Raw genomic sequence first — 27,462 nt, 5'->3', positions numbered from 1 at the left:
CATGCAACACACTCTTGTCCTCTTGTTGCCAGGGTTCAACTTCTTGCTCTGTCTGTTGGCCTGAGGCTACCTGACCACCACTCTGCTCCCAGGGAGAGCCGCGGTCAGTTTTGGAAATCGAGGATATTACTTTAAAGTCTTCCCAACTTGCACTGCTTTTGTCACAACACCCTAAATCAGGGGAATTGATGTTGATTGATGCTAAAGAACTAATATTCTGTTAGCTGCTGTTAACATGGTAAAACATCAAAGCAGTCACTGCATAGTGAGGAACCCACTTTCTTCTTTTCTCATTCTTTCTGCGTCTTTCTACTCAGATCCCAAGCTCTGTGCAATTCCTGTAACACCTAATGGACACTTGGACCCATCCTTGCCCTCTTCCAACCCACCAGTGGCTGCTGGGGGGGTCACCAATTCTTCACGCAACTCCCTGCAACTTGACCAGATCCTTGTTGCTGTTGGATCCCGGAAGAGTAGTGTGATGTCCCTGGGGAGAATGACCCATGACCAGCGGTCCTTGGTGAGTGACTGAATATAAATGTGTGTCGTACCCTTCTTTTGGAGGCCAAGCACTATATTGTCTTTCTTTCATCATCTGGAGATTGCTGTGAAGGATTTCACTGCTGCTGCAGGCTTCTAACACAAGTGCATTTCCTGTCTTTAGAATCCTGATCAGTTCACATTACTTATCTAAATTTCCAGATTTTTGAAGTCTATTTTCAGGTTGCTTACTTATATTCCATTGAGTGTGGGATTCCATTCTCTCTCTCTGCGTCTCTCTCTCTCTCTCTCGCTCTCTAGGTATCTATAGACATATATATCTATATTCCATTAAGTGTGAGAAAGGAAGAACACCAAGAAGACAGTCTCCCTCTTAGAGAGAAACACATTTTGTCCCCTTTCCCTTTCTTTGTTTTGTTCGAGTGCAGGATGCGAAGTGATGCCTTGAGTGAGTTAAGAGCACAGAAACATCTAGGTAATACCTAGTCCCATTACAGGTGGTTTTTCTGTGATCTTTGTAACAATGAAGAGAAAAATCTTGATTTGGAGCTCCCCATAGGAGATCCTGCTGCCCCATGGCACTTCCCCAAACACTGCAGGCTGTCTAACCAGTGCATCTCAGACCTGTCCACCTTGTCACATTAGCTTCTGGGCTTTCTGCCCACTGATGTACACAGCTCTGGGGGGTGCATCAGTGCTTAAAGGGTTCATGCCCCTGTTATTTCTAAACAGGAAGAGCTAGCAGCCACATACTACATGATAAGTTACTTATGTAGTTGAACTAAACTGTAGCCAACAAGCCTGTTTCTCTCATTTCTTCCTTTTACTAAGACTGTACTCAAAAGCCAGTGTGTCAGATTATCCATCACCCTGTACTTTGCGTTATCCTTTACCCCAGGGCAGCATAAAAAGCTGCCAGTCAGATTTTTTGAGAGCTTTATTCTTGCTCTGTGATAGTGTAAGTAACAACATCAGGCACCTGGCCTTTGGCTTTATTACTTACCTTCCCCAAAAGTGTTTTGCACACAGATGGTGCTATAAAGTAATCACAGCCAAAACCATTGCTAATTCATTATCAATTTATTGTCAGATTTACAGAGATTGCTGCTAAATTCCCAGCGTGCAACTTGCTCAACATCTGATAAATGGTAACCTTCTGGCTTAGGGGCCCAGGGAGAAGTCTGCGATCTGAAATAGCATCACGTGCTCTCTCCTTGTGCCTGAAGTCAATGTGTCTCCATCCCACTCTCTTACAGTCCAGTTCCCGCAGCTCCCACTATGGTGCCTGGGGCCGCAGCGGAGCCTGGGGGAGCCGTCGCTCCAGCTGGAACAGCCTGGCCCGGGGACACAGCCTGAAACACAAACATCCCTCAGCCGAGCATGAGTCCCTCCTGCCTGGGGAAACTCACAGGGCAGCACATGGGGAGACGGATGGGACAGGAAGGGTATTTCATCACCGCCGGACACTCTCTCTGGATAATAAAGGCTCCTGTGACCTGCTGGAGTTGGCCTCGGTCCCGTCCAGCCACAGAGTGACCCATAAGCTGGGAGCACTGCCTGGAGCCAGCGAGCATCAGGACTGCAATGGCAAAATGCCCAGTATTGTCAAGGAGATCTTCCCAAAGATGAACAATCGCAAGGAGCGGGGAGAGGATGATGAAGAGATAGATTATGTGCGTATTTGGTGGAGGGAATCTGGGGTTATGCTGCAATGTTGTGGGAAACTCCAAATCCATCCTCAAGTTTCACTCTCCTTGTATGTGGATGGGAGAGCTTGCCAAGATGCTTTAGGAAAGCTGGAGGACAGCGCTGAGTGCAGATGGGACCTTTTTGTCACAGACAAGCTCAAAGCACATTGTGAGGCTACCTGCAAGGCAGCTGTACAGGTGGATGGTAGGAGGAAGGCAGATGTGAGACGTGCACATGATCATTTGGGAGCTGTTATTTCAGAGTAGTGCAACCAATGATTTCTACAGGATAGGAGAAGTCAGGCTGTGGGAGCAGTGGGAGCTTTGCATGGGGAACGTCAAGCAGACCAGAGCAGGAAACACAGGCACCAGAGACAAAGCAAGTGAGTTTTGTGGTGCCAGTGTGGGAGACAGCAACGCCCAATCTGGGAGCAAATCAAAGGGTGGAAAAAGTGGAGCCAGGGTCAGTAGAAATTTGGACAGACGTATATACTGTATGAAATTCCAAGCCCAAGTGCCAACAGAAGGTCTTTTTGTCCTGGTTTCTCATTTAGCTGAGGTAGGGAGGTAATGTTGTCCTAATTTAACAAAGCCCTTCCAACAGCTCTGAGAAGGTGTCTTGGACAACATCCTGATCCAAAAGGGACATCAGCAGTTTTATTTGTTGTGATCTGGAGGAGAAACCAGATGCCAAGAAGTAAACAGGCCCTGGCAAAGCAGCTTCTACCTTCTTTTCCATGACTTGTTGCCTTTGAGTTGATTTCCTCATTCAGGGGCTTAAAGGCAGGTAGTGCATCTGGCAGACTGCAGGTAGTGATGTGTCTGGGTCAGATGTGAAAGGAGGAGTGTCTCTCAGGTAAATGGGAACGTAACCAGAGGCACTTGCTTCTTCTGCACCCCTACAGAGCCTGTGCTTTCGCATCCAGAAGATGATGGAAGTCTATAAGCCAGACTGGTGTGAGTTACGGGAAGACTGGTCCATATATCTCTTCTCTCCACAAAACAGGTTTGTGCAGTTTTTGCTATGAGAAGGTTGAAAAGATGGGGCAGATTCTCTTGCTGTGCTGGCCACATCCCCTGATGTCAGGTTGTGACTTTAAACTTACCAGCTGGGAAGTATTTTCTCCTCCACTGTCCCTTGTACAGCCAAACAACTTTTCCTAGATTCTGGAGATGAAACAAAGGTTTAGCATTCTAAATAGCTATTATGATCTTCCCTCCCTTTGGAGCATCCCAATTTTATTTTGTGTAATCATAAATATTTATAGCAAAGCAAGGCAGGGAATACTAATGTTAACCCAAAAAGGATAAAGAATGTATTATTAATGACTCCATTATACTGATATTTCCTCCCCTGGTACCAGAACAGTCTCTCCATTTCATTTACAGGCCCAGTACCAATTTATCAGCAGTCATATCGCACCTTTTAGGGTAAAGTTATTATTCTTCTTGCCTAAAAAAAAAAGAAATTTGAGTTAAATTCTTCCTACTAAAGAGGTCTTCCCACCAGGAGGAAATGTCCATGTACCCCAGCCAACAGTATTCTCAATGATGTGCATCGCTCCTTGAAAAGAAAGGGCTTTCATTGTAGGTCATAAGGGAGAGCTTTCTGCTCTGACACCTATGTTAATGTGCACAGTGTCTTTCGGAGTGGACAGAAGTGTGGTCCCCATGACTGACAACCTACCTGCCACTCCTCAGCTTTCAGCATGTGGCCTCTTTGCCATGGGTAGGTACAAAGTGTAAGTTTGGGAGATAAACTGAAACACAGCCTCTTCTTTACAAGGCAAGATAGGAGCACAGTCATAACGGTTAGGATGCCCTTGCGCTGTTCCAGACTCTCTGTATGACTGTGGACTGTCCTGGGATATTGCCATGTCAACAGACATCAGTATCAGTGATAGGAAAGCTGCTATGTCAGAGTCCAGTTTTGGCCAGAACTCTTAATTCTCTGTCCTCATAGCTCCTAGACTTGCTCTGCCTGAGGCACAGGTGCCTACTGGAACTCTCTTACAGGTTTCGCCTCCTCTGCCAAACCATCATTGCTCACAAGCTCTTCGACCATGTCGTGCTGGCCTTCATCTTCCTGAACTGCATCACGATTGCCCTGGAGAGACCACAGATTGAGCACAGAAGCACGGTGAGCACAATTACCTGCCACCTTCTTTTTAGCATAACCTCTAAGAGTAGTTCTTAAGCGTTCCCAACACTGGTATGACCTCTGGAAGAACTTCATCATTAAACACCAGCTCCCACTCATTTATTCAATACCCAAGTATTAGTAATTAACATAGCATGTGCTTCCCCTGCAGGGTCTTATAATGGGGCAACCTGCTTTATAATACAGAAATCCTGGTTCCTTCTGTGTTGGAAAGTAAGAGAGTCCTTCAGGAATCTGCATAGAAGAGTTGAATGGCAAAAGGGACAAGGACTGGGAACTGAAAGATAGAAGCAGCTTCCATCCTGTACAAATGGCATGCCATCATTCATATATGCTACTCTTGAGCTATTTTGGAGATGGCTCAAGCTGGCAAATGAAATTACTTTTTCTGCTTGTCTGCCTTAGCTGACTCCCAGACTCCACTGCACTTGGATACAATCTGTGGTCAGTGGTCAGCAGCTCTTTGGGAAGGAGTTCCAGGTCAGCACAGCAGGTCGGGACTGAGCAGCACTGGTAGAACAGGGCAGAGAGTGCCTTGAAACCAGATTTGCAGGATGTGTTGCAAATCCCATCCACTGTGCTCTTCCAGAGATGCACAGGATCCTGTCCCAGCTGTGGCACAGGGCTGAGCCAAGGTGTATGAGCTGAAAGCTGCCTAGCGCTGACCTCTGCCAAGGGCACCTCCCTTATTTCACCAACTTTCAGGTCCTTCACAGGATTGCAAAAGATATTATCAGAGAAGCTTGACAGAGTAACAAGAAGTCAAGATACATTTAAGGTCTTTATCTGTTTCTTTGTTTTGTTGTTTTGTTTTTTTTTTCTAGGAGAGGATCTTTCTCACTGTGTCCAACTACATTTTCACAGCAATTTTTGTAGCTGAGATGACACTGAAGGTAAGTTACTGGAGATGAGCAGCTCAGGGCCTTTTTCCCATGTCAAACATGGTTTATATTTGCTCAGCACCTTTTTAAAATTTGTACCTCTTTTCGGTGTGCTGGGCCTTTCCTCTATCTTGGCAAAGGTAGATACTGGCTGGGGTTGAGTCCCATCTTGTCAGGCACGGAGGGGATGTTTATCCTAGGCTTTAGATCCAGCTGGATCTTAGTATCTGTGATGGGTAGCTGGCCTTTAGGTATGGATTTTGTAATGATGTTAAATGTCCATTCCCTTTCTTCTGGAGCAAGAATGGGGAAATAACAACAATATTAATAACATGTTCTTAAATGAGATAATTATTCAGTAGATGTCTAAGTACTTTGCAACAATCGGGAAACCTTGTTATTCCCTTCTTGTGAATGGGAAAGAGACCTAAAAGTGTGTGCCTGAAGTTAAACCCCTAAAATTTATACCTGAATTTTGGCCATTATTTACAGGGTGTTAAGCTCTCTCCATGGTCAGCAATTTCTGTAGCACCTGCTGTTTTTGAGAACTGCTGACAAAAAAAGCTACTCCCTTAGAGCCAAAGTATGGATTTAGGTGCCTGACTTTACCTCCCAGGTGATCTTTGAACAGGGACACTTGCCCCAGGTCTGTGGTATAGCAGGGAAAGGTTTCCTGCATGTTCCCTGTTACTCAGGGAAGTAGAAAAAAGATGAGAAGATGCCATGGCCCTGTTATTTCTGGAGTTATGTGCCACCACTTTCCCCAAAGACATTATCCTTCACAGACATCCAAGTGAAAGGAAAATATATGAGATACACTTCAGTGTCATGAGGAGTTGATAACTATCCCCCACCTTCCAACTTTCTCCATAGTTGCCCTCTACTGGGTAATGTGGAGGAGCCATTTCACCCCCTCCCCTCTCCCCTCTCTTGCAGGTGGTCTCTCTAGGCCTGTATTTTGGGGACCAGGCTTATCTCCGCAGCAGTTGGAACATCTTGGATGGCTTCTTGGTCTTCGTTTCTCTCATTGACATTGTGGTCTCAGTGGCCTCTGCTGGTGGTGCCAAAATCCTGGGGGTGCTACGAGTTCTCCGGCTGCTGCGCACCTTACGTCCCCTCCGGTCAGAATCCCACTGAGCCCTGCTCAGCCCCCCCTTCCGTTTCTCCCCAGGAAGGGTGCCAGAGTCAGATCCAGCTGTGCCAGGCAAACTGTTGTCTTTGACACAGGGAGGTCCCCCTTAGCCATATGGGTCTGATGCTAGAGGTACCTTATCAGACAACAAACCCATGGGAGAGAAGAGGCTTTTTGGTTACAGGAGGGTCATCTCTACTGATGGGTCACTGCATAAGGAGAGCAGGGGCCTGCTGCTGCTGAAAATGCTTAGCTTAGGCCAAACAGCCCTGCCCTGCCCCTCTATCACTCTTCCCCTTCCTTCCCTTCCAGAGTCATCAGTCGAGCCCCTGGCCTGAAGCTGGTGGTGGAGACACTCATTTCTTCCCTCAAGCCCATAGGAAACATTGTCCTCATCTGCTGTGCTTTCTTCATCATCTTTGGTATCCTGGGTGTGCAGGTAGGTTGTTACTGTCCATCAAACAGCCCTTGTACACCCACCCCTACTACCATGGGCACCTCTGTACCCCCAGGTCCTATATCAAACGTGCGGAACAAAGCAGAACAGGAGGGATGGGCAAGCCAGGAAATTTTCTGCACCAGCTTTCCCCCATAAGCTGTCTCCCACATAATGAACCCCTAACCTTTGGCAAGGACGGACAGGTACTCAGCAAGGGCAGACATTGTTGGATGTGAGAGAAAGAAGTAGACACACCTGGCAGGAGCTGGATCAGAGTTTGGGTCAGCATTATAGGAAGAGCCCAGGGCTGGCACAGCACAGGGCTCACTGAGCACATCCCTGTCAGCTCACAAAGGCAAGCAGTTCAGTGCCTGCTTGCATGAACCCTGCCTCCAGTTAGCTCTGTTTCTCCCCCTCACTCTGAGCCCTAAATCCACCCACAACCTTCTTTTTAATTTTTTTACTTAATCCTCTTTATTTTTGGCTGTTGCATTGCAGAGGAGCAAGGGTGTGGGTGTTACTTCCATCTCAGGGAATGTGCTATACTTAGTCTGCTCTGATGCATCTGTACAAATGCACAATCCAGTACCTTCTATATGGGGAAAGGAGCCCTGGGCAGGAGAGCCACAGCAGTGCAGTGCAGTCTTGTCAAAAAAAAAAAAAAAAAGAGGTAAATGAGAAGAAGAGGATGGCTTTTTCTGGTTCTTTACCCTCAGATGAGATCTTTTCCCATCAGCACTCTCAGTAACTGGGAAGCAGGGAGAGAAGATTACTCTAGGGGACTGATTAGAAGATACTTTTTCCCTTTGTACCCAAAAAGGATTCCCTAAGGGCTGTCAGATGGTAAGGACTTACAGTCACTGCTGGCCTGGGGAGGTGGAGGAGGCTGAAAAGCCAGGTGTGAGTTTACGAGGGTGGTCCTGGCTCCTTAGCAATGTTTGAGCCTGTGCTCTACATTGTGGTGGTGGTGTCCCTGTTATGCTCCACATGGCTCGTGGTCTTGCAGCCCACCCACCATTTCAGGAGCTTTTGCACATCCCAGGAAGCATGGGGAACCCTGTGGGGAAAGGGGTTGATGGGGTCATTCCCCTCCTGCAGCTCTTCAAGGGCAAGTTCTACCACTGCCTGGGAGTCGACATCAGAAACATCACCAACCGGTCCGACTGCATGGCCGCCAACTACAAGTGGGTACACCACAAGTATAACTTCGACAACCTGGGACAGGTGAGTGTGTCACAGCCCCTGCCTCTGTCTCCTCCTATACATATACTCCTCTCCAGGGCACAGATACACTGCCTGGAAAGCCTGATCCCTGGGCCAGAAAGAGTGCTTATTTGGCATGGGTATCCATGCAGAAGCTGTGTCACTAGTGGGTTGGTATCAGGATGATGTTTACAAGTTGTAGGGGAAAGAAAAGTTGTAGCAGCAGAGAGTTTGATTTTCTCTTTTCTCCTGCCACGAAGCAGAGGGTCTTCACAACCTCTCTCCTCTGCTGAGTTTGACTGCACATGGCTTCCTGTTACCCCCTCTCTGTCCTCCACATGGGAGGGAGCAGGTTTTGATGTGTGCAGAGACACTGGCAGGAAGAGTATTTCAGTGCTGTGTGTGTTAGACCATAAACCCATGATTTTTTTCTCCCTGCCTGCCAGATGCACCTGCTCCACATCTGCTTTGCTTTGTATGTTGCAGGCTCTGATGTCCCTCTTTGTTCTGGCTTCCAAGGATGGCTGGGTCAATATTATGTATAATGGACTAGATGCTGTAGCTGTTGACCAGCAGGTACAAAGATTTCCTTGTGAAAGGACCTTTTTCACTTTCCTTGGGCTAGTAAGGCAGAAGTATACTTTAACATCCTTTAACATGATTCAGATACCTCCCTCAGAAAAAGATTCCCTTCCAGGGTCCTTCTGAATCCTTTGCTCACCTATTTGCAAGGGGTCAGGTCCATGGACTTGCCTAGTTCATGCAGGGAGGTGCAGCCGTGCCTGTTTAGTAGGTGTCTGTAGTAATTCATACCTTCTACTCAGTTTAGATCTTACAGCGGGCCTTTATTTATAATGATGGAGCAGCCATGCCCTGTGCTTTTCTGGGTGTGCTGGCTCCCTCCTGACCCACAGATGGTTATTTTAATGCCTTATAAAGCAGGAACTGTTAGGCTGCTGCCCACTGCATCCCTATTCCTTTACTGCTAAGACCATGACCAGCTCTGTTTTCCCCCTTCCTCCAGCCAGTGACCAACAACAACCCCTGGATGCTACTCTACTTCATCTCCTTCCTCCTCATTGTCAGCTTCTTTGTGCTCAACATGTTCGTGGGGGTGGTGGTGGAGAACTTCCACAAGTGCCGGCAGCACCAGGAGGCTGAGGAGGCGCGCCGGCGGGAGGAGAAGCGCTTGCGACGCTTGGAGAAGAAGCGAAGGAGTAAGGCACAGCCTAAGTGTTTGGTTGGTTCGTAGGCCAAGGTTTTCTGAAAAAAACCTTTTCCTCTTCTTTTTCTTTCCTGATGGACTGGTCTCCAAAATACGTTGCTCATGGCCGTGCTCTCAGCCTTCCTCCCCACACCACTGCCGTGCCACTACACACCTCACTAGAGCAGTCTGGGGAAGAGGGGTGACTGATGAAGGCTGCTGGGACTCTAGGGAAGCCACTGGGGCTTTAGCACCCTGCTCCTCAGGAGATAATGTACCAAAAATACCCCTGTGCACATGCTCATGAGCACTGTTGACACAGAGCATCCACACATCAATACACCTCCTGGGCTTGGGACAGTCCCACCTGGGCTTCCTGCAACTCAGCTGGTGATTGAAGGAAGACCTGGACAGACCATCCTTTGTGTTTAACTCTAAATTTAAAGAAGAAGGAGGGGGAAAAAAAAAAAGAGGAAGACCACTGTGTTTTGTTCCTCGTTCTTTCCATCAGTGTTGCGCTGTCACTCCTTGGGATCCCAAATCCTCTGTGGTGAAAGAAACTCTCTTTTCCTGGTGTTTCTGTCCTCTTCTATGTTACTTTTAGACAAAAATTGCAAAAGCATACTTGCCCCTGGAAATCATCCCTACTACCCAGACTGATGGTTTTCTTACATTCACAGCCTGTGGGCATGCTTTCCCTTCCTTTGCTCCAGTTTTTCCCCTCTCTCCCGTGACACCCCAGGGTCTCTCCTTGAACCATCTGCTCCCTTTTATCAAAAGTGATCTTAATTTGTCAGGATACAAAATGCTGATTTAGCACCATTCCTACAAACGTAGACTAACAGATTTCCTTTCTAGCATTCCTTTCCTTATCTTTTTTCTATTTATATTTTCCCCACTTCTTCTTTCCTCTTTTTTTTTTTTTCGTATTTTCCCCCCTCTCCTTCCTATGTCCCTTATCTTTTACCTATCCTTGTCTGGTTTTTCTCTCTCCCGCCTTCATTCCCTTTTTTTTCAACACCTGTCACCAGTCTTATGCCTTCTTCCTTCTCAGTGTTTCTTACCCATTTCTTTCTTTCTTCCAATTTCTTCCTAACTCTGCCCATATCCCTCTTTCCACTGAAGAGGCGCAGCGTTTGCCGTACTATGCTACCTACTGCCCCATACGCCTCCTTATTCATTCGGTCTGCACCAGCCACTATTTGGACATCTTCATCACTTTCATCATCTGCCTCAACGTGGTCACTATGTCCTTGGAGCACTACAACCAACCTGTGGTGAGTGAGATCATGGAGATAAGCCCTGCCTCTAGACATTATGTTACTTTGCTACAGCTTTCTGATGACCACTGCCCACCAGCATAAGTAGGACACTTGACTGTCTCTAAAAACTACTGTTAAAATTTTATAAGATTTAATGTAGTAGGCAAAGTTGGGTGAAGAGTCTCACAGGTGTCCAGAAAGATAGTTCCTACTCAGACACTTGTTGGCCATTAAAATCAATAGAGAGAAGGCATCTAAGCAAGAGTCAGGCCCCTAGAAAGCACGGTACAATTGAGTCTCTGTGCTTTATATTAGTAAGTGGATTTGTGGGTCACCCAAATTTAGCTCCCTGCTCTGCTTTTTATGTTCCCCTGGATCCTAATAGGAGTAGTGGAAGCAGCAGTGTCCTGGGAGCTTCATGCTTTGTATCAGATTTCCAAATATCAGTCCAATTCCCCTGCCATATGGCCTGAGCTCAGAAAATTAGAGTGGCTGGTTGTGCGTCATGGGATGGGATGTCTTTACCAAGCCACCTTTTTTTAGTGAGAGAAGCTGCAGGGCCAAAGTGCTGAGTAGAGCCTCTCTCAGCTGCAGGGGATGATTCCCAATACAGCACCTTGGAGGCCAAATAAATTTTACACTTTGGTTGGGGAAGACCACGTATCTCAGTGTTCCTGGCAAAGCTCTAGATACGTTTGATGGAAACAATGTATGCTGCACATACCAAAGGAGCCTTCTGCCTCCATATGTAGAAAAAGCATTCGTCATGACATCTACCCAGTGGCATTTCAGTTTGGTTTAGGCTGGCAGCTCTGATGTCTGAACAGGTTGTCTGAGGTAGCTCAGGCTTTGAGCAGCAGCTGAATCTGTCTGTCCTCATTCAAATCTACCACCAGGCTCCTCTGTTTCTTGCCTGTCTTGCCCAACTGCCCAGCTTTTATCTTGCCCTTGATAGTGTCCAGTTTTACTCTGCAGGAACTCTCAACTTTTATCTGTTGGCATTCTCACATCAGGCCTTTGTTCCTGAACAAGTCACTCCTCTTCCTTACTCCTCAGCTCCTTTCCCTGGAACACAGATCCAGCCATGGCAGCCTGTTGTCAGGCTCTGTTAAACAATGTTCTCAAAGCTCTTCAAACCCTTCCAGTACAAAACACCCACTGCTCACACTAGTCCTTGGTGGTGGAGAAGGGGCAGCCTGTAAAAGAACCAAAAGCCAATCAGCTCAGAGGTGTGACATATGCTGGCCCCAGACCAAGGCATAGCAGGATTTCCTCCCATCAGAGATGACCTGTATCCACAACTAGAATAACATCTATTCTTCACTCCTGGTTGATAGCTATGCCAGTGCCACTAACAAGGTGTCATCCAGGTGGCACAGGCTACTGGCAGAAGAGAAGGCTGATGGTATTTTGTGGATTCTTCTTGCAATAGCCTCCTCCTCCCCATTATGCTGAACAGTACCGGAGAAAGGATCCTGATAAGAACATGGGGCAGAGAGGCCAGCTGGTGCTTGCCCTTAGTAGGCAGCCTCCACATTCAAGTAGGTAGGAAGCATGGGGTAGCTTCCCCACCTCACAATGAATACCCGGCACTTAGGAAAGTCCCCGTGCAGAGGAGATTTGTGCTTGATGTTGCTTTTGCCTAAATTCTTTGCCCTCTTTTTCTGCTGGAAGTCCCTGGAGACCGCCCTCAAGTACTGCAACTACCTGTTCACCACCGTCTTTGTGTTTGAAGCAGTCCTCAAGCTGGTGGCATTTGGTCTGCGGCGATTCTTCAAAGACAGGTGAGCAGGGGGTTGTCAACCATGTAGAACAGCTGGGTTTGGGGTAGAGGTTTTGAGGACAATTCCCTATCTAGAGTGTGAGGTGGTGGCAGAGTGCCCTAACTGCCTCCCAGTTCTGCACAGCATGGACCTCACCTCAGTCTGCCTGAGCTACAATGCCTAGGCAATAGTGAGAGTTGTCCAAAAATTGCCTCTTGGTTGGCATCTGCTGGTTAGGCTAGAAAGCAAAGGAGATGAGGTTAGAGAGAGACATTTTTTTTCCTGCCCTTGAGGCATACTGTGAGCATTCTGAAGCAGAACATACATAACAAAGTCGATTTGAGGTAGTAAGGCTGTAAAAAGCTGAGCCCATTAGTCAATGCATAGCGCCACAGTAACACAGCTCCATGCTTCCAAATCAGGCTGGCTTGCCTCTGGCTGCTCAGGCTGTGTGCAAAGTGAATCTCTGTTTGTCTGCAAAAACCCATATAGGCCAACTCAGAGTGAGGCCTTGAACTCATACATAAAGAAATGTTTAGGTTGAAGTGGAAACAATTTACTTTGTTTTTCAGGGAAATGGAAAAACTCTATCTTCCTTTATTGTCTTCAATTTTTCTTCTTAAGGTGGAACCAGCTGGATCTGGCCATTGTGCTGCTGTCTGTCATGGGCATCACACTGGAAGAGATTGAAATCAATGCTGCTCTCCCAATTAACCCCACTATCATCCGGATCATGAGGGTGCTGCGTATCGCCCGGGGTGAGACACTGGCCGAAGGCAGGGTACATGTGGCCATGGAGTGGGACTTGGTGCCATGACTCATTGAGCAGTGGCTGTAGAGTCATGGGCTCACCCTGTCCCCAGCCCTGGAGGAGCCTCTAGGGTGTCCTTTGTCACAATCCAGCAGGGATTCTTCTGGGATGTGATGAAGGACGGCCTAGAGGATAAGACTTTCTGGCTCCCTTGGAGGTGAAGGACTAAGAGGGTGGGCAGATCATGTGAGAACTGAACTTTCTCTGTTTCTTATTTATGGGGCAAGCATGGCAATGGTATGTGAAGAAGAGGCCACAAAGCAGGTTGAAGTTTGCACAGGCAGGGGCCTGAATCTTCCTAGTGGTGGCCAAAGTGTGCTAAGCTGGATTAACAGTGGTATCTGGAGGAAGAGAAACTGATGGAAGGAGAAATCCAAGCAGAGGGACAACTGGGGTACACACTGCTGAGAAAAGGAGCACTTGGTTATAGTGCCTGGGTGAACCAGAAGTCCAATAGGCATGGGTGGTAGAAGGAGAGCATTTAGTAAAAAGGATATGGACTGGAGTAGAAGGAACAACTGGGGTTGTGCAGTCAAAAGGGAAAAGGGGGATGAGGGAGAAAATCCAGTTTTTCTAGGGCAAGGGGAGACAGGACATCTATCTTGTGCTATTGTCATTAGTAAGTCACACAAAGGACAGGCTTTCTGAGCTCAGTCTGAACCACACTTCTCTTGTGCTTGTTGTGGCAGTCCTGAAGCTACTGAAGATGGCCACAGGAATGCGAGCCCTGCTGGATACCGTTGTTCAAGCCCTGCCACAGGTAAAACAGACCAGCTTCCCAAAAGACTCCTCTGCTGTCCCTTTCTTCTGAAGGGCTGATTCTTGTGTAGTCTCAAAGACAGTGCCTACTGTGTTGCACAGGCAACTGCCTGAAGGTTATGTCCAAGTTTTCATGTCATTCAGGGGGGTACAGCTCACCTCACATCTCTCTTCTCCAGTGGGTGAATGAAATAAGGTTCGACTCCTGGATAAGGGCAGATTTCTTCGCATTGTGTCTAGCTAGTGTCTAACTGCAGTTAGTCCTCAGCTCCTTTCTCTCCTCTCCACAAGCAGGGAAGAGTGACTGGCAGCCATTTCAGGAGGAAAGGAAGTCTTTGTATCACTGGCCCTCTCACCCTTCCCTGCATATGCCCCCTTTTCCCCCCTTCTCTTTCATTCGCGCTCTCATCACTTCTTTTCTTAACAAGTGCCTCCCCCTTCCTTCTTTTTCTTCTTTTCTCCTCCTGGATCCCTTTGTGTTTCTGAGCCTCTCATATATGAGAAGCAGTGACATGCTCTGTTGTGGCTCACACAGCCGGCAGTTAAGTGTCTACTGCAAGACAGCTAGACAGAAGGATTTCATGAGCTGTGAGCGGCAGCTGTTCCCGAATGAGATGCTGACACAGTGCTTTACACAGGCTTCAAACCCACTGTGAGTATCCTCCATGATGGATGAGCAGCCAGGGAGTCTGGTCCCCTTCCCTTTGGATTGTTAAGAGAGAATTGTTATGCAAGAAGTAGTGGCACCAAATGGCTCTACTGATCATACATCAGGCCATTCCCCTGGCAGGCCCTGAGAAGGCAACTATATTGCATGATATCAAAATGCACAGGCATTTGTCAGTTGATTTATCAGCTAATGTGCCAGTGCTGGTGAGTGATGATGAGCTGAGATTCAGTCTGAAAACAGCATGAGTAGTTACCCAAGGAATTTACTTCTGATGTTGGTGACAACAAACGTCAATCTGAAAAAGAGGAGTCTGATCGCACAAAAGTGAGAGGGGAACTCTGTGATCTTTTATGGATCTTGAACTCTGTCTGATCGCTCATGCTTTTTATTAAACAATAATTATTTCTGGGTAATAATAATAGTAATAATAACAATAATAATTCATATGTAGGATATATAATATCATAATTCAGGGTAGTTGTGGGCTGAGATACACTGGACAATGGAAGGAACAGGAGAGTAAGGGTGTTCTTATAGCAGGCAGATTCAGACCAGCAACATTTGTTAGTTCTGGCTCTGCTGCCCCAGGCTGACTCAGTGAAGCTTCTTTGCATCTTGCTCTTTTCCATTCCAGGAGCCACAAAAGATGATTCTTCTCAGGTGAGGGTCTGGAATGGAGCAGGTCTTCAGATCCAGCATCTGCATGTCTGTGGCATGTTTATTCTGCAACCCAGATAAATGCACACAGATGCACACAGAGCTGGATGAAATAGTATCCATAAACCCTTGGTAAGAGGACTCTGCAATATATTTGCACCTAAATGATGAGACTCAACTTCTATCCCCAAAATATAGAGCATAAATAAGAGACTAGGAAATATTCATATCCCTGTCATGTAGATGGAGAAACTGAGTCATCAGAGAGTAAAGTCTTTTGTAAAGAGCACGGCTGGGACCTATGAGTCCCTGCTTCTGGTCCTAGCCACAAACATATTCTTCCATACTTTGTAAATTCTGACTTTTCTCTCTCCAGTTTACGTACATCTCCTTTGCTAACCAAGTTGGTAGGTCAGGTCTTTTGGAGATCATTAATATCTGCCCCAAAACAAGCAGATGTTTAGCCTCTAGGTATTGCCTGGGAGGTAATAACAAGCAGTACTTAATCCCTCCAGCATCAAAGCCTATGATCAATGGACTTCCTATTGACTGGCTTTTACTTCCTCCTGTAACAATTTGGCTTTGTTTAATAAAGTTGTGTAAAAGGGATAAAAAATCACTCCATGGTTGTGTAAAAATCCACACTTAAAGCGCTAAAATCCACCAGTTTCACTGTTAAAAGAATAAATTTAGTCTCCATATTTTATACACTGGGTCTTTGGGGGACAATTGCATTATCTGTAATATTATTCTCCAAGATTTATTGGTTTTGCCAAAAGAAGCAGTTTAAAATAAGCTGTCCTTTCCCTTGTGCTTTTTCCTCTTCTTGACCTTTCTGTTTTTGTTCGTAGAGCACAGACTCATATCAGGGATTTTGGCTTGCTAACGTCATACAAGGCATCTCCAGTTGTCCCGTTTCAACTCTCTTCCTGTCTTTGTTGTACTGCAGCAATTCTTAATAGTGAATAGAGCTTTAATTTTAAAGAGCCCTTTGGAAATGTAGCCCTTAGCTAAGTTTTATTAACTTCTTTTTCTTAATGCCCTGTAGACACAGGCCCAGTGGTGTGTGTTCACAGCATTAACTATGGTGTCCAATTTAGTAATCAGAAATAATTTCTTCCACTGAGTATGTAGGGAGCCAGAATGTGGCAGCTCGGGGGAGTGGGTGGGCTGAATCATTTATTTCTCTCCTGAATTTGGATGGCACAGCAGTTGCAATGACTAAATTAGACTCTTGAAGTGGATGATTCTAACAAAGGCCCAGTGACCACATGCATCAGACCAGAAACTGTTCCGTACTTCAGAAACACCCATATGCCAGTTAGGTACCTAATTTTTCCATGACTTCTCTTGTTCCACCAACACTATGCTAACCATTACTAGTATTTTCTGCTACTGTTTAACCTGCTTCTTCCAAAACCCACTCCAGGTCCTGACATATAATCTGACTGCCCCATGTGCCGGTGGGGGAGGAGATTCAGAGGCAAGCTGTGATTTGGGAGAGTGAGGACTGGGTGGCAGTGCCCATATTGCTGCTGCATTTTTGCACCATGAGGAAGCACTCCTCTCATGGGGATGTTTCCCAACAGCAGCCACTGAAGGTCTAGAAGTCAGGCTTTGACCTAGTATTCATGAGATGCAAAGGTAGCTCTGCTTTCTCTCTTGACTCCTTCATACTCCCCTCTCTTCTCCTCCTTCTCTACACACATCTTACAAATACGTCTTTACCCTTCTTCCTTCCCACCTGCCTACTCCTCCCACAATCCTTGATGTAACCTCCACTTGTAGCCGGTGCTGGTGTACCTGTGTCCCTGTCTCCTTGGAACACTGTTCTTGCACTATTCACATGATCATAACTTCAAGGGATTTAGGCAGTTTGGTGGGGCACGTAGCACTGCAGGACGTCTCCACGCTCTGACTTACAGCTTGTCCTTCACCCAGCCAAACTGGCTTCACCTTCTGTGCCCCTGCTCCAATGTCCCAGAAACTGCACACTTCAGTCAGCTCTGGCCAGAACTTGTGCTGGAATAAAGGCAACTGGATAAAGGGTCCAGCTGCAGCTGGAGCCACGACCGATGATTTCCCTAGTGTTGAACAATTGTTTGGTTGCGTTTGTACACTGGGAATTCGCTGCTGTTCTCTTCAGGCTCTGAAAGGCAGAAACACTTGCCTGTACAGCTGAAATGAGCTTTGGGATAGGCTGACCATGCCCTTTGCTTTCAGGTGGGAAACCTTGGACTTCTTTTCATGCTCCTCTTTTTCATCTACGCTGCTCTAGGAGTGGAGCTCTTTGGAAAACTGGGTAAGTCTCAAGCAGACCATGCTCCAGTGTGAGCTACAAACCTGCTGGTTGAGGTTTCTCAAAATCACTACTCTTCAATAAGGAGACTGGATTATTTGATGGACTTTATTCTCTCTTATGAATAATTGATATAAGAGGAATTTCCTCCAAATTTTTGTTGTCCTAACAGTCTAACAAAATAAAAGCAGCCTCTAGTTTCTCTTATATTCTTAAACATTTGCTTTTCCTGCACTGTATGCCTTGATGTTGCCTATAAGATTACAAGAAAAAGTTAAGGAAAGTTTATTTACATCTCTTGCCATGGAACATTGATCAAGGAGAAAGGCAGCTCAATGACATATTCGGAGGATACTCCTGAGAAACAGAGTACACTGCATGATATCCCAGGGCTGGGCCCTCAGGCATTTTTCTGTATTGATGGCCAACAGCCAACTGTTGGGCAAGGTGCTGATGCCATTACCCGAGGTCTTCAGGCTATGAGTTTGTATTGTTGATCTCAGGGCTGGTAATGTGTCCTCCACTGAGTGCTGCAATCACCTTTTTTTCAGTATGCAATGATGAGAACCCCTGTGAGGGCATGAGCCGCCACGCCACCTTTGAGAACTTCGGGATGGCCTTCCTCACACTTTTCCAGGTGTCCACAGGTGACAACTGGAATGGGATCATGAAGGTAACTGCCTTTGGGACAATAATCTCCTAGTTATGGGGAGGAGAAGTTCTGATGTGTGCTCTGTTCAGCACTGCTTGGGCTAGCAAAGGGAAGGAACACAGAAGCTGGGTTGATAGATAAGGTCCCTGCTTGCTCTAGAGTCTCTCTCCCCAGTGTGGTAACTCAAACCTTGGGCTCATCTAGTCCTAGAGACGTCTGATTGAGAAAGTGCCAATTTTCCTTGGGAGGAACAAGAAGACTGTCCAGGCTAATATTTCACTGTAGTAAGGTCTGTTATCAAAGCTGAGCACAGGACATGTGTGTTGGACATGGCACCCATCTGCAGAGGTACCAGGAAAATCCAAAATAAATACTTACTTCCTTCAGAGGACAGAGAGAAAGGCAAGTTTTTTGATCACATTTAGTGGTTTTGAGTCTGGAGGGGAGAAGACAGTACCAGACTGCTCATTTTTGATCTTGCTCACGTGTGTGGGGCTACAGTGGCAGCAACATGCGATGGTCTGAAAGTGTTTGCTCCATATGCTTTTGGATGTTTTCCCTCTGAAGCAGATAGCATATGCACAGATAGTGTCCCAGATTCTTTGGGGACCTCATTATCCCAATGGGTGTGGTATGCTAGAAGTGTTTTCCTTGTTACTTCCATTGGCATCAGTGATTTTCAGCAGGAAGAGCAACCAATACTTTATTCTTACTTTGGCTTTTCCTTCCTTCCATCGTTCCCTCTCAAACCCAACTTCCCCTCAAGGATACTTTGCGTGACTGCAGCCACGATGACCGGAGCTGCCTCAGCAACCTGCAGTTCATCTCCCCACTGTACTTTGTCAGCTTTGTGCTCACAGCCCAGTTTGTCCTCATCAATGTGGTGGTAGCCGTGCTCATGAAACATCTCGATGACAGCAACAAAGAGGCCCAGGAGGATGCAGAGATGGATGCTGAGCTTGAGCTGGAAATTGCTCATGGGCTGTGCTCCCGCAAGTCAGGCTCTCCAAATTCAGGACAGGGAAAAGGAGCAGGAACAGGAGGAGATGGTGGTAGAACAGATCCTGAAGGACATCTGTGCACAAGATGTTACTCTCCAGCCCAGGTAAGTACACCTTTGAGCTTACTAACCAAACTGCAGCAAGTAGCTGTGGGTAGAAGCTGGGCAACCTAGATGACTGAGGGCTTAGCAGTAGCAGACAGAGTCTTCCACCTCAGGATGAGAGGCTTGCTTTCAGCAGTAGACTTTTGAGTTGGTAGCATCACATAGGGACAAGGCTGTGACAGCAGTGTGTCCTGTTTATTGTCATCATGGTGTAGGAACCTAAGGGCCAGCAGAGGAGGGATGGAGCAGATTAGCTAAAGGTGTGACAGGAGCAAATTTGAGATGGGAGCTCAGGAGATGAGTGCAGGGAAAATGGCAGATCGAGACTGAGGCACTCCAGAAAAGCTGAAAGGGAGGTGTGAGCAGTGCTGTGATGCACTGAAAGTGAGTGAATACTGTCCCTCATTTTTTATTTTCTTTTTTTGCATTGAACTCTGGCATCTTTACACAACCTATGGAGCAAGTGTTCCCCCACTGACCCTGTCCAAGTACCTGCAGAACAAGATGCTGCTCCAGATGAGTCAGGCTGGAGAACCCAGCCCCAAATTCACATGAAACTTTAAAGCAAAAAACTCGACATTCTTAAAATGATCTCTCCCGTCCTCCCCCCTTTCTTGTCCCCTAGGAGAACTTATGGCTGGACAGTGTCTCTTTAATTATTAAGGACTCCTTCGACGGGGAGTTAATGATCATCGATAACCTATCGGGCTCCGTCTTCCACCATTACTCCTCGCCGGCCATGTGCGAGAAGTGTAACCATGACAAGCAAGAGGTAACCTGCGTACGAGGATGTGTGAGGGGACCCTCCCCCCAGGGCCTGCACACCCACACCTACATGCCCACAGGTCGTCTGATGTGTGCTCCTGACTGTAGACTGTGTAGCCAGTAGACCTTGTTGACCTGTGTTTGTTATTTGTCACGAAGTGCTGATACTGCCTCTAGTACAGGCCTGCCCTCTTCAGCCACAGGTGGATGTTTGAGGTGGTGGAAAAGTGAGACGTGACCGGCTACAGGTCAGAAGGGACTGAATGACCTGTGGAGAAATGATTATGAAGGCATCCTGGCAGCTCTTGTTGTGTTCAATTCTGCAAGAAAAGGCTAGGTTCACGCTCATGTTGTATGGAGGACTCAAAGGATCTCACCCCAATGACAGCATTCGGAAGCAATTCAGTGGGAGATTTAAGCATGTGTTTTTTCCTTGTTTTAAGCACGTGCTTGCTTATTCCCTGTTGAGGTCAATGAATTAAGCACATGTTTAAATGCCTTGTTGAGTAGAGTCACCCTCTGTGAGCAAGGATTGGTTTGTGGTGAAAACCAGTTAATTAGTTTGAGCAAAAACTAAATAAAAATGGGCCCACTGAGAAAGTTTGTTAGCTGACAAATGGGTTGTTGTTAAGAGCAGGACACCAAATGGCTTAGACTTGAGCTTCTAAAGTTGGTAGATGCTTTGGAAAACTACTTCCTAAGCTACTAGTCTTTTCACGTTGTGAAACTTCAGGAACAAAGTAGTCTGGGAGGAGTTAGGTGAGGAGTAGAATTAATTTTATAGCTGAAGTAATTTTATTGGATTTAAGTGCTCCCATTTTGTGTGGTCAGACTTGTAGCAGTAGTGTGGCTTATCTAACAGTAAATTGGTGCATCAGTGGCAATCTTCATTTTCTCCTACTCCATAACTAACTTGATATGTTGCTATCGCTTATAAAGAAATGATGAAACTTGGGAAATGAGCTCTTATTGGCAAATTACTCTATCCAGGTTTGAAGAAAGCATTATTTTGTTTGGCTTCAGATGCCTACTTCTGATGTTCTAATTTTTTCTCAGTTTTTCAGCTATCTGCTCATCCCCACAGCTTCCCTTTGAAAGTATCAAAATGCAAACATTGCTGTAGTTTATTATTATTGCAACACTTCACAAATGGATGCTTCATTAGTGCAACCAAATAACTAGTTTTCAATTAACTGCAATTTCCACTGCTTAAGTCCTTATGTTCAGCAATTGGTGCTCAGCTTTCTCAGCAAATGAGATCTCCTAAGGCATTCCAGAATGATTACCCCAAAATTAAGCCATTTGCAGTTACTTTGCTACATTTTAAAACCTTCCAGTCTTCCCTATCCCACTTAGGAATGAAGGCAACAACACGTTTTCTTACCTTTCCATCAAGAAAACCAGATAGCAAAATCTTCAAGTGCAACCCACAGCCACAGCAGTGTTTGATATAATAATCACAACTGAAGAATGATTCTTATATTTTCTAATGGTTGTTATAGAGCCATAAATTATTTTAAAAATTGACATTTAAATACATCTAAAATATGGATTCAAGAAGAAATTATCTATATATGCAAGAATAACTTCAGTAATAAAATGTAGATATTTTATGTCTGATGATATGAAATCAAAACTACAACTCAGGATTTCAAATCATAATTGATCGTGACCTTCTCTTCATATTCCATAGTAAAAAACATTGAGGAAATTTGAACAGGAAATCACTATATGGATATATAGCTAACATCAGGAATGCACATAGTCATTAAATTAGAGTTTACCCTGCTACATCAACATATTCAAATAGGTATTGTACACACAGACAGAACTATACCATCTCAATTCAATTGACAGCAAGTTACATAGGAAAAATAGTTTTTATCTAGTCCTCTTCAATACATATGTATTCAAAAAAACCAGTATGCTTGCTGTCCACCATATCACCCTTAACTCTGCCCTTGTGACAAAATTCACTTATTAGCCAAAAATGTTCACTCTGATTTCATTGGTGATTTAATTAACCAAGATGCTGAGCACAGTGGATGGACACAACATTTAAACATATGCTCAGACTTATTAATACGTGCTAAGCTTTTTGTGGCATTGAGCTCACCACCTTTCCCAGTTATGCTCCTGACATTTTATTTTCAAACCAATTATTTATACAATTAAGAATTTTTGTAATCACAGGTCTGTTTTTAAAGTTATATCTGCAACTAGTTATTTTCTGAGGGATATATATGCATGGTTCAGTGTCTCAGGTTGATGTTCTTGGCAGTTTTTGTGGATTGTGATCTAGTGAACAGCCCCTTCTCCCCCCACTGCAATTTTTAAAACTTTTTTGTTCCTCATCTTTAGTCGGCAGATTTAAAATATTCTACAGTAAGGGAATCAATAAGAACAAAACCTCCTTTTTTCATGGTGCTAACCTCTTCTCTTGTCATTGCTATCCTTCCATTCTTGGGATGGTTGACAGACATTTATGTATTGGTGGCTCAAGTGCATTTAACTACTTTCAGGAGTTTGTCAGTGAGCACTAGTGTTTCCACATCTGCAGTTTATATATTCAAGACTTTGTTGATTATGTTTTTTGTGTAGATCCCAGGTGGCCAGAATTTTGAAGCAGTGACAAACAGGCTATTCTGGCTTTTGTTGAAATCGTTTTTTTATGGATGGAGAAGGTAGTCACAGATGTTACCACGTTTCATGCTCATGTCTCTACAAGCACAGCTGTAAGGCTGTTCCGGTGTAACAACCTCTTAGGCGAGTGATAGATAAGTGCACACATTAAGTGGGACTGAATGAAGACTGTGTTTCTCTACACAAGTAGTTGCTGACTGGTGGTTGTGTAGCGTGCTTGATATAAGTTCACTGTGGGCTCTCTGTGTGTTGGTGCTCTGAGCAGCAGTTGTTGGTTTTGCCCTCTCTTCATGGTGGAACGGCACCATGTTCCTGTGTCAGGATATCTCAGGGGTGTCATTTGTGCCCTTTGTCTAAATCCAGCTCTGGTTTTCCATCTTGTTTATTTAAAGTGCATTATCCCTCAGATGGAGACCTCTTCCACTCTCTGGCATTGGCACAAGCCACTAAACTTCCAGCTCAAAAGAGTCTTCTCTCCAAATGTTTCACCTGCTGTCATGGCATAAAAGCTGTACCTGTCTCTTGCAAACACAAACACATGGCCAGAAAGATACACAGCCAGGAAGCAAGCTGTCCTCATTGAGACAACCCAGAATACAGCTTTCAAGAGTTAGCTGCTGTTGGTGTGAACTGGTGGGACTCTAGAGACCAGTGACAGAAATCCAAGCACAGGAGGGACAAAGCAACTGCAGTTGTTTTTGTGAGACAGTTGTCAGGCAGAGGGGATTTGAAAGCTTGGAGGAAAGAGGATGGGAGGGGGCATATGTGGTATGAAGCAGGCCAAAAGATTAAGCAAGGTCAGACATGGGTCTGGAGCAGAGGCACAACAATAAGATGCAGTGGTCAGACTTGCTTTCAGAAAGCAAGAGTGGGTGGGAGGAGTGAGTTTAGGGATGAAGAGCAGAATGGGAGAGGGTGTTAGGTGAAGTCTTGGGTAGGTTAGAGTGGAGGGGATAGGGAAGACCTAGGACAGCTGGAGGGAAACAGGGTTTCAGTAATGAAGGTAAGAGAATATGAAACGCATGATACTGGCATGAACTGCAAGAGGCATGACTATCCCTGGAATGAAAGCACCTTCATGTTTAAGCAGGGCTATCTGTGGTGCCTTCAGAGAGAGGGGTTCACTCCTCATCCCTCAGCAGATCAAGCTGCCTTGTCATTGGCCTGAGGGAACCCTCTGCCTGCCTGGCTTTACTTGCAGGGCCTTGGGCCAACTGTATCGCTGTGACAGATTCAGGACTCATTCTTCCAATTCTGGCACTAGAGGAGCATGGACTGGTGGTGGGCTGCTTGCAGATCATCATATTTTCGACCTTCCTTAAAAAGTGAATTCTCCTGCCCAGCCCAGGTCTGGGTTAGGCGGTTCCTGATGTATCCAAGGGAATATAACCTAAAATTGATCTCGGGTCTACAGGCTCTCACTTATCCACCATAAACAGTGTGACTGCTTGAAATGTGAATGTCAGGCATGACCTGTGATAGCTCCTTTCCCTTCCTGCAGGTCCAGCTGGCTGAAATGGAAGGATTATCCCTGAACTCAGACAAGTCCTCTTCCATCCTTCTAGGAGATGAGTCAGACAATCGAAACACTTCTCAGCTGAGTCCTAAGCAGATCAAGGTCAGCCCCAGGTGGTCATGGGCATGTTACACCGTGCACTGTATTTATGCCCCTGCTCATTTCAAGTGCTCTAAATTCATCCAGGTGTCCCTGCTGAGGAATATAATTCTGGTCATTTTTCAAGAGCTTCTCCATAGAGACATACCATGGAGAAGGATTTGAGAAGAACAAAAGGATATATGTTTTTGGAAGTTCTCTTCACTACTGTTAATAACTTCCTCTGAATGAGTCTAAATTTAGGGGATTTGGGCGGGAAAACTGAGCATCTCTTAGCTAGCTTGAATCAGCTCTTTCTGAGGTTTTGACAAGTCTGCTCTACCATCTGCCATTAAATTTCACAAGGCTTTGCCCTCACTAATTTTTTCCAGCAGGATGGCCAGGACAGCCCTGACTCCAGTGGGGCAGACAATCTTGGGGAATGCCTGCTCCCAATATCCAGTGAGGATGGCTCTACAAACCCCGACAGTTACCTGTGTGAAATGGAGAATACTCCCTTAAACTCAGTCCAGTCTTGGCTAAAGCATGAAAGTACCAAAGGTGAGCACAGTTCTCGTCATTCTCCAGGTCTACTGAAAGTGTGGGTTGGTTCAGCTCTTCTATCTTTCCCCTGCCTCCCCTATACCAGGAATGGAGTTAATGTGACATGGGATTACACTAGCCAAGAATTACCTTTCAGTTTGCTGGTCTTCAGGAATGGTGTGAGGAGCAGTTCCTTCTTTAGCTGCCAGATCTTGTATCTTCCCTCAGACATAACTGTGTGAAATATTGTAAAAGAGCTGATCCCCATTCACAGTAGTGTGCCCATGCACGGTCAGAGAAGAGTAGGGACAGATTCCCTTGACATGCCAGCTGGATGAATTGTGCTTATTCAGCAAAGTAAAAAAACACTGCTGCCCCCTGTCACGAGGCACAGTTTCAGAGAACATGTAACACATGTCTGTCCTTGGTGGAAGTGCTCCAGTTCTACTCTAGAGCATGCTCTGGTCTCCTGTGGTCCCCAGGTTCCCGAACCACCACTTTATTTATCTCCCTTCAACCCTTGCAGGACCTGGGTTGAAAGTCCTCTGGCAGTGATACGTACTTTGCGAGAGCAACAGCAGGGGCAAGCTGGGCTGTTACTTTATGACTCTGAGCTGTGTTAGGTCTTGTGGGTCTGGTGCAGGTTTTTGTGCAGATGGTCATGGGCATGTTACACCAGACTGGTCTGAACACCAGACTAAGACTTCTTGGCCAGTAGTGTGTGTCACTGAATATCCTTTGTACACTGGACTTGAGGACCCTTAGTGTAACAGCAGTAAAGGCACCAAATCAAATTGGAGAGCTCTTACACTTTTTTTCCTCCTATTTCTGTTCTCTTCCCCTTTCTTTGGTGCTCTGTCAGTCTCTCCTAGCCCCTTCCCTCCAGGTGCATCTTGCCCTCTGTTACCTGTACCAGCAGAATTTTTCCACCCAGCCATGTCTGCCACCCAGACAGGGCCTGAGAAGGTCTCGAGTCCACACAACCTTCCTAAGATCTCTCTGCAAGGCTCATGGGCATCACTGAGATCTCCGAGTGTGAACTGTTCGCTTCTTCATCAGGTGAGGAACCCTTCTTCCCTCTGCTAGGAGAACTCAGTTTTCACATCACACCCAAACAGAAAGGGCTGAACAAGGAGGAGGGCAAAGGAAAGACAGAGGCAGCTGTGCTTATGGGCTGGGTAACCTGGATCTGTTGGAGGGGCACAGTGGACTGCAGAATGCAGGAGGGTTGGGGAAAAGAGGGGGTCATATAGCAAAGGGGTGTTGTATAGCTCTTACCCCATCAAGTCATACGTTCTGCTGCTTTGGACAGACAAATAGTTTGACAGCTGCAGTGAGCCCCACATGAAGATGAAATCACATCACTTTGTAGCTCACTCCTGAGTCCCTGGCACTGAGTGTGCTGCAGAGACCTGCATGCACAGCAGCCATGGTGTGAGCCAGGGAGATGACAGCTGCACAGCCTCCTTGGGTCCTCTTAGCACCATGACTCCAGATCACACACTTTGGTTGGAACAGGCTTCACCCCACCTACATCCTCCACAGCCCTTAGCACCACATCCGCACACTGTCCCTAAGCTCACTGTTTTCCCCTGCCCACGTAGCTCTCACATCCCAGGAAGGTGCTATCTCTTTCTGAAAAAGCAGCCATTTCTCACTAATGAAAGAGAAAAATAAAAGCATTGGAGGAAGATCAAGTGTCTCTAAAGAGCAGAGGAGGCAGAGATGAAAGCCCAGTAGAGATCCCTGTTACTGTTCTTGGAAGGTACTCCATGAACAGGGACACTATTTTAGACAAACTAAAAAATAAAATCAGATGTTATCCAGCTACATGTGACAGACACTGTTGGTTCAATACAAATGTGTATAAATTCACCAGGGATAAATTAAGCCTTCAACTGAGACCACTGAGTCGTTGCAGTGTTGAAACTTTTGGTATAAGTTAAGACACAAAGAGGAAGAACTCTGGAGCTGGCATACCACTGCAACAAAAGTACTGAAATGTTGTAAAGGAGAAATTGGTAAACCTCTGATTATGTGATGCAGACTGTGTTGAATAACTGTGGCCCAGGAAACTGGTTCCAATCCTACATGTATCATTCCCAGTGCAGTGTCCCAGTGATAATCTCTTAGCGCAGACCAATTTCCTAGAAACAACTGAAATGCAGCTTAACTAGCTGAGACCTGATACAAGGAAATTAAGGCTGTTTCCTCTTCCTGCTGGAAGGGGAGCCCACCTTTCCGCCCTAAATACCATCATTGCCATTAGTGCTGGTCAGAAGAACCATGAGGACTCTCTTCTCTCCCCAAATATCACTGATTTTTTTAATGAGCAGAGCTCAATGTACAGAAGTCCCCTAATTCCTGTCTGGCTGATAGTTTTGATGTGTTCATAGCCCGTATGGCAGGTTTATAGGGAAGCCATGAGAGAGGACCCACGAGGAACCTCTGCTCCACTGCCCTCTGGACCATCAGGGAGAGCCTAGTGGCAGGGGCTGCAGAGCTCACAACTCCCCAGCTTCCCTTCCCTTTGGTGGAGCACTTCACATGGGAGGGCTAGGTCCATCCTGGAGTAGAATGAAATCAGTTCAAACTATTGAAACCTTTCCTCCTCCTTACCCAGAAGGAAATCCCCTGGGCAAGCTGCACGGCTGGTGCTTTGTAGCATTGCTTATGTGGTTTATAGCTGCCCCTCCCAGCAGAGGAGAGTGAGAGAGGAATCGGAGATTT

The 27,462-nt window shown here is 46.0% G+C and overlaps 1 protein-coding gene across 4 annotated transcripts in view; it reads left to right on the top strand.

Moving 5' to 3' along the window:
- CACNA1I (calcium voltage-gated channel subunit alpha1 I) overlaps positions 1–27,462 on the top strand; it is a 92,558-nt gene that overhangs the window by 57,345 nt on the left and 7,751 nt on the right. Inside the window, exons 14-34 of one of the 4 annotated variants that reach the window (XM_032688586.1) lie at positions 318–520; positions 1,758–2,174; positions 3,095–3,195; positions 4,206–4,329; positions 5,175–5,243; positions 6,168–6,352; positions 6,676–6,802; positions 7,901–8,026; positions 8,492–8,581; positions 9,030–9,222; positions 10,335–10,486; positions 12,146–12,255; positions 12,859–12,992; positions 13,735–13,805; positions 17,355–17,433; positions 17,982–18,103; positions 18,849–19,187; positions 19,813–19,959; positions 24,097–24,213; positions 24,582–24,750; positions 25,595–25,791. In XM_032688586.1, the coding sequence (XP_032544477.1) occupies positions 318–520; positions 1,758–2,174; positions 3,095–3,195; positions 4,206–4,329; positions 5,175–5,243; positions 6,168–6,352; positions 6,676–6,802; positions 7,901–8,026; positions 8,492–8,581; positions 9,030–9,222; positions 10,335–10,486; positions 12,146–12,255; positions 12,859–12,992; positions 13,735–13,805; positions 17,355–17,433; positions 17,982–18,103; positions 18,849–19,187; positions 19,813–19,959; positions 24,097–24,213; positions 24,582–24,750; positions 25,595–25,791 (3,272 nt within the window). The remainder of the gene's footprint in view (positions 1–317; positions 521–1,757; positions 2,175–3,094; positions 3,196–4,205; positions 4,330–5,174; positions 5,244–6,167; positions 6,353–6,675; positions 6,803–7,900; positions 8,027–8,491; positions 8,582–9,029; positions 9,223–10,334; positions 10,487–12,145; positions 12,256–12,858; positions 12,993–13,734; positions 13,806–17,354; positions 17,434–17,981; positions 18,104–18,848; positions 19,188–19,812; positions 19,960–24,096; positions 24,214–24,581; positions 24,751–25,594; positions 25,792–27,462) is intronic. The other 3 variants (XM_032688587.1, XM_032688589.1, XM_032688588.1) reach the window with 3 other exon arrangements.

Source organism: Chiroxiphia lanceolata, chromosome 5 (genome assembly GCF_009829145.1).
Source record: "Chiroxiphia lanceolata isolate bChiLan1 chromosome 5, bChiLan1.pri, whole genome shotgun sequence".
NCBI lineage: Eukaryota > Metazoa > Chordata > Aves > Passeriformes > Pipridae > Chiroxiphia > Chiroxiphia lanceolata.
This window is presented reverse-complemented; position numbering and strand designations above follow the sequence as displayed.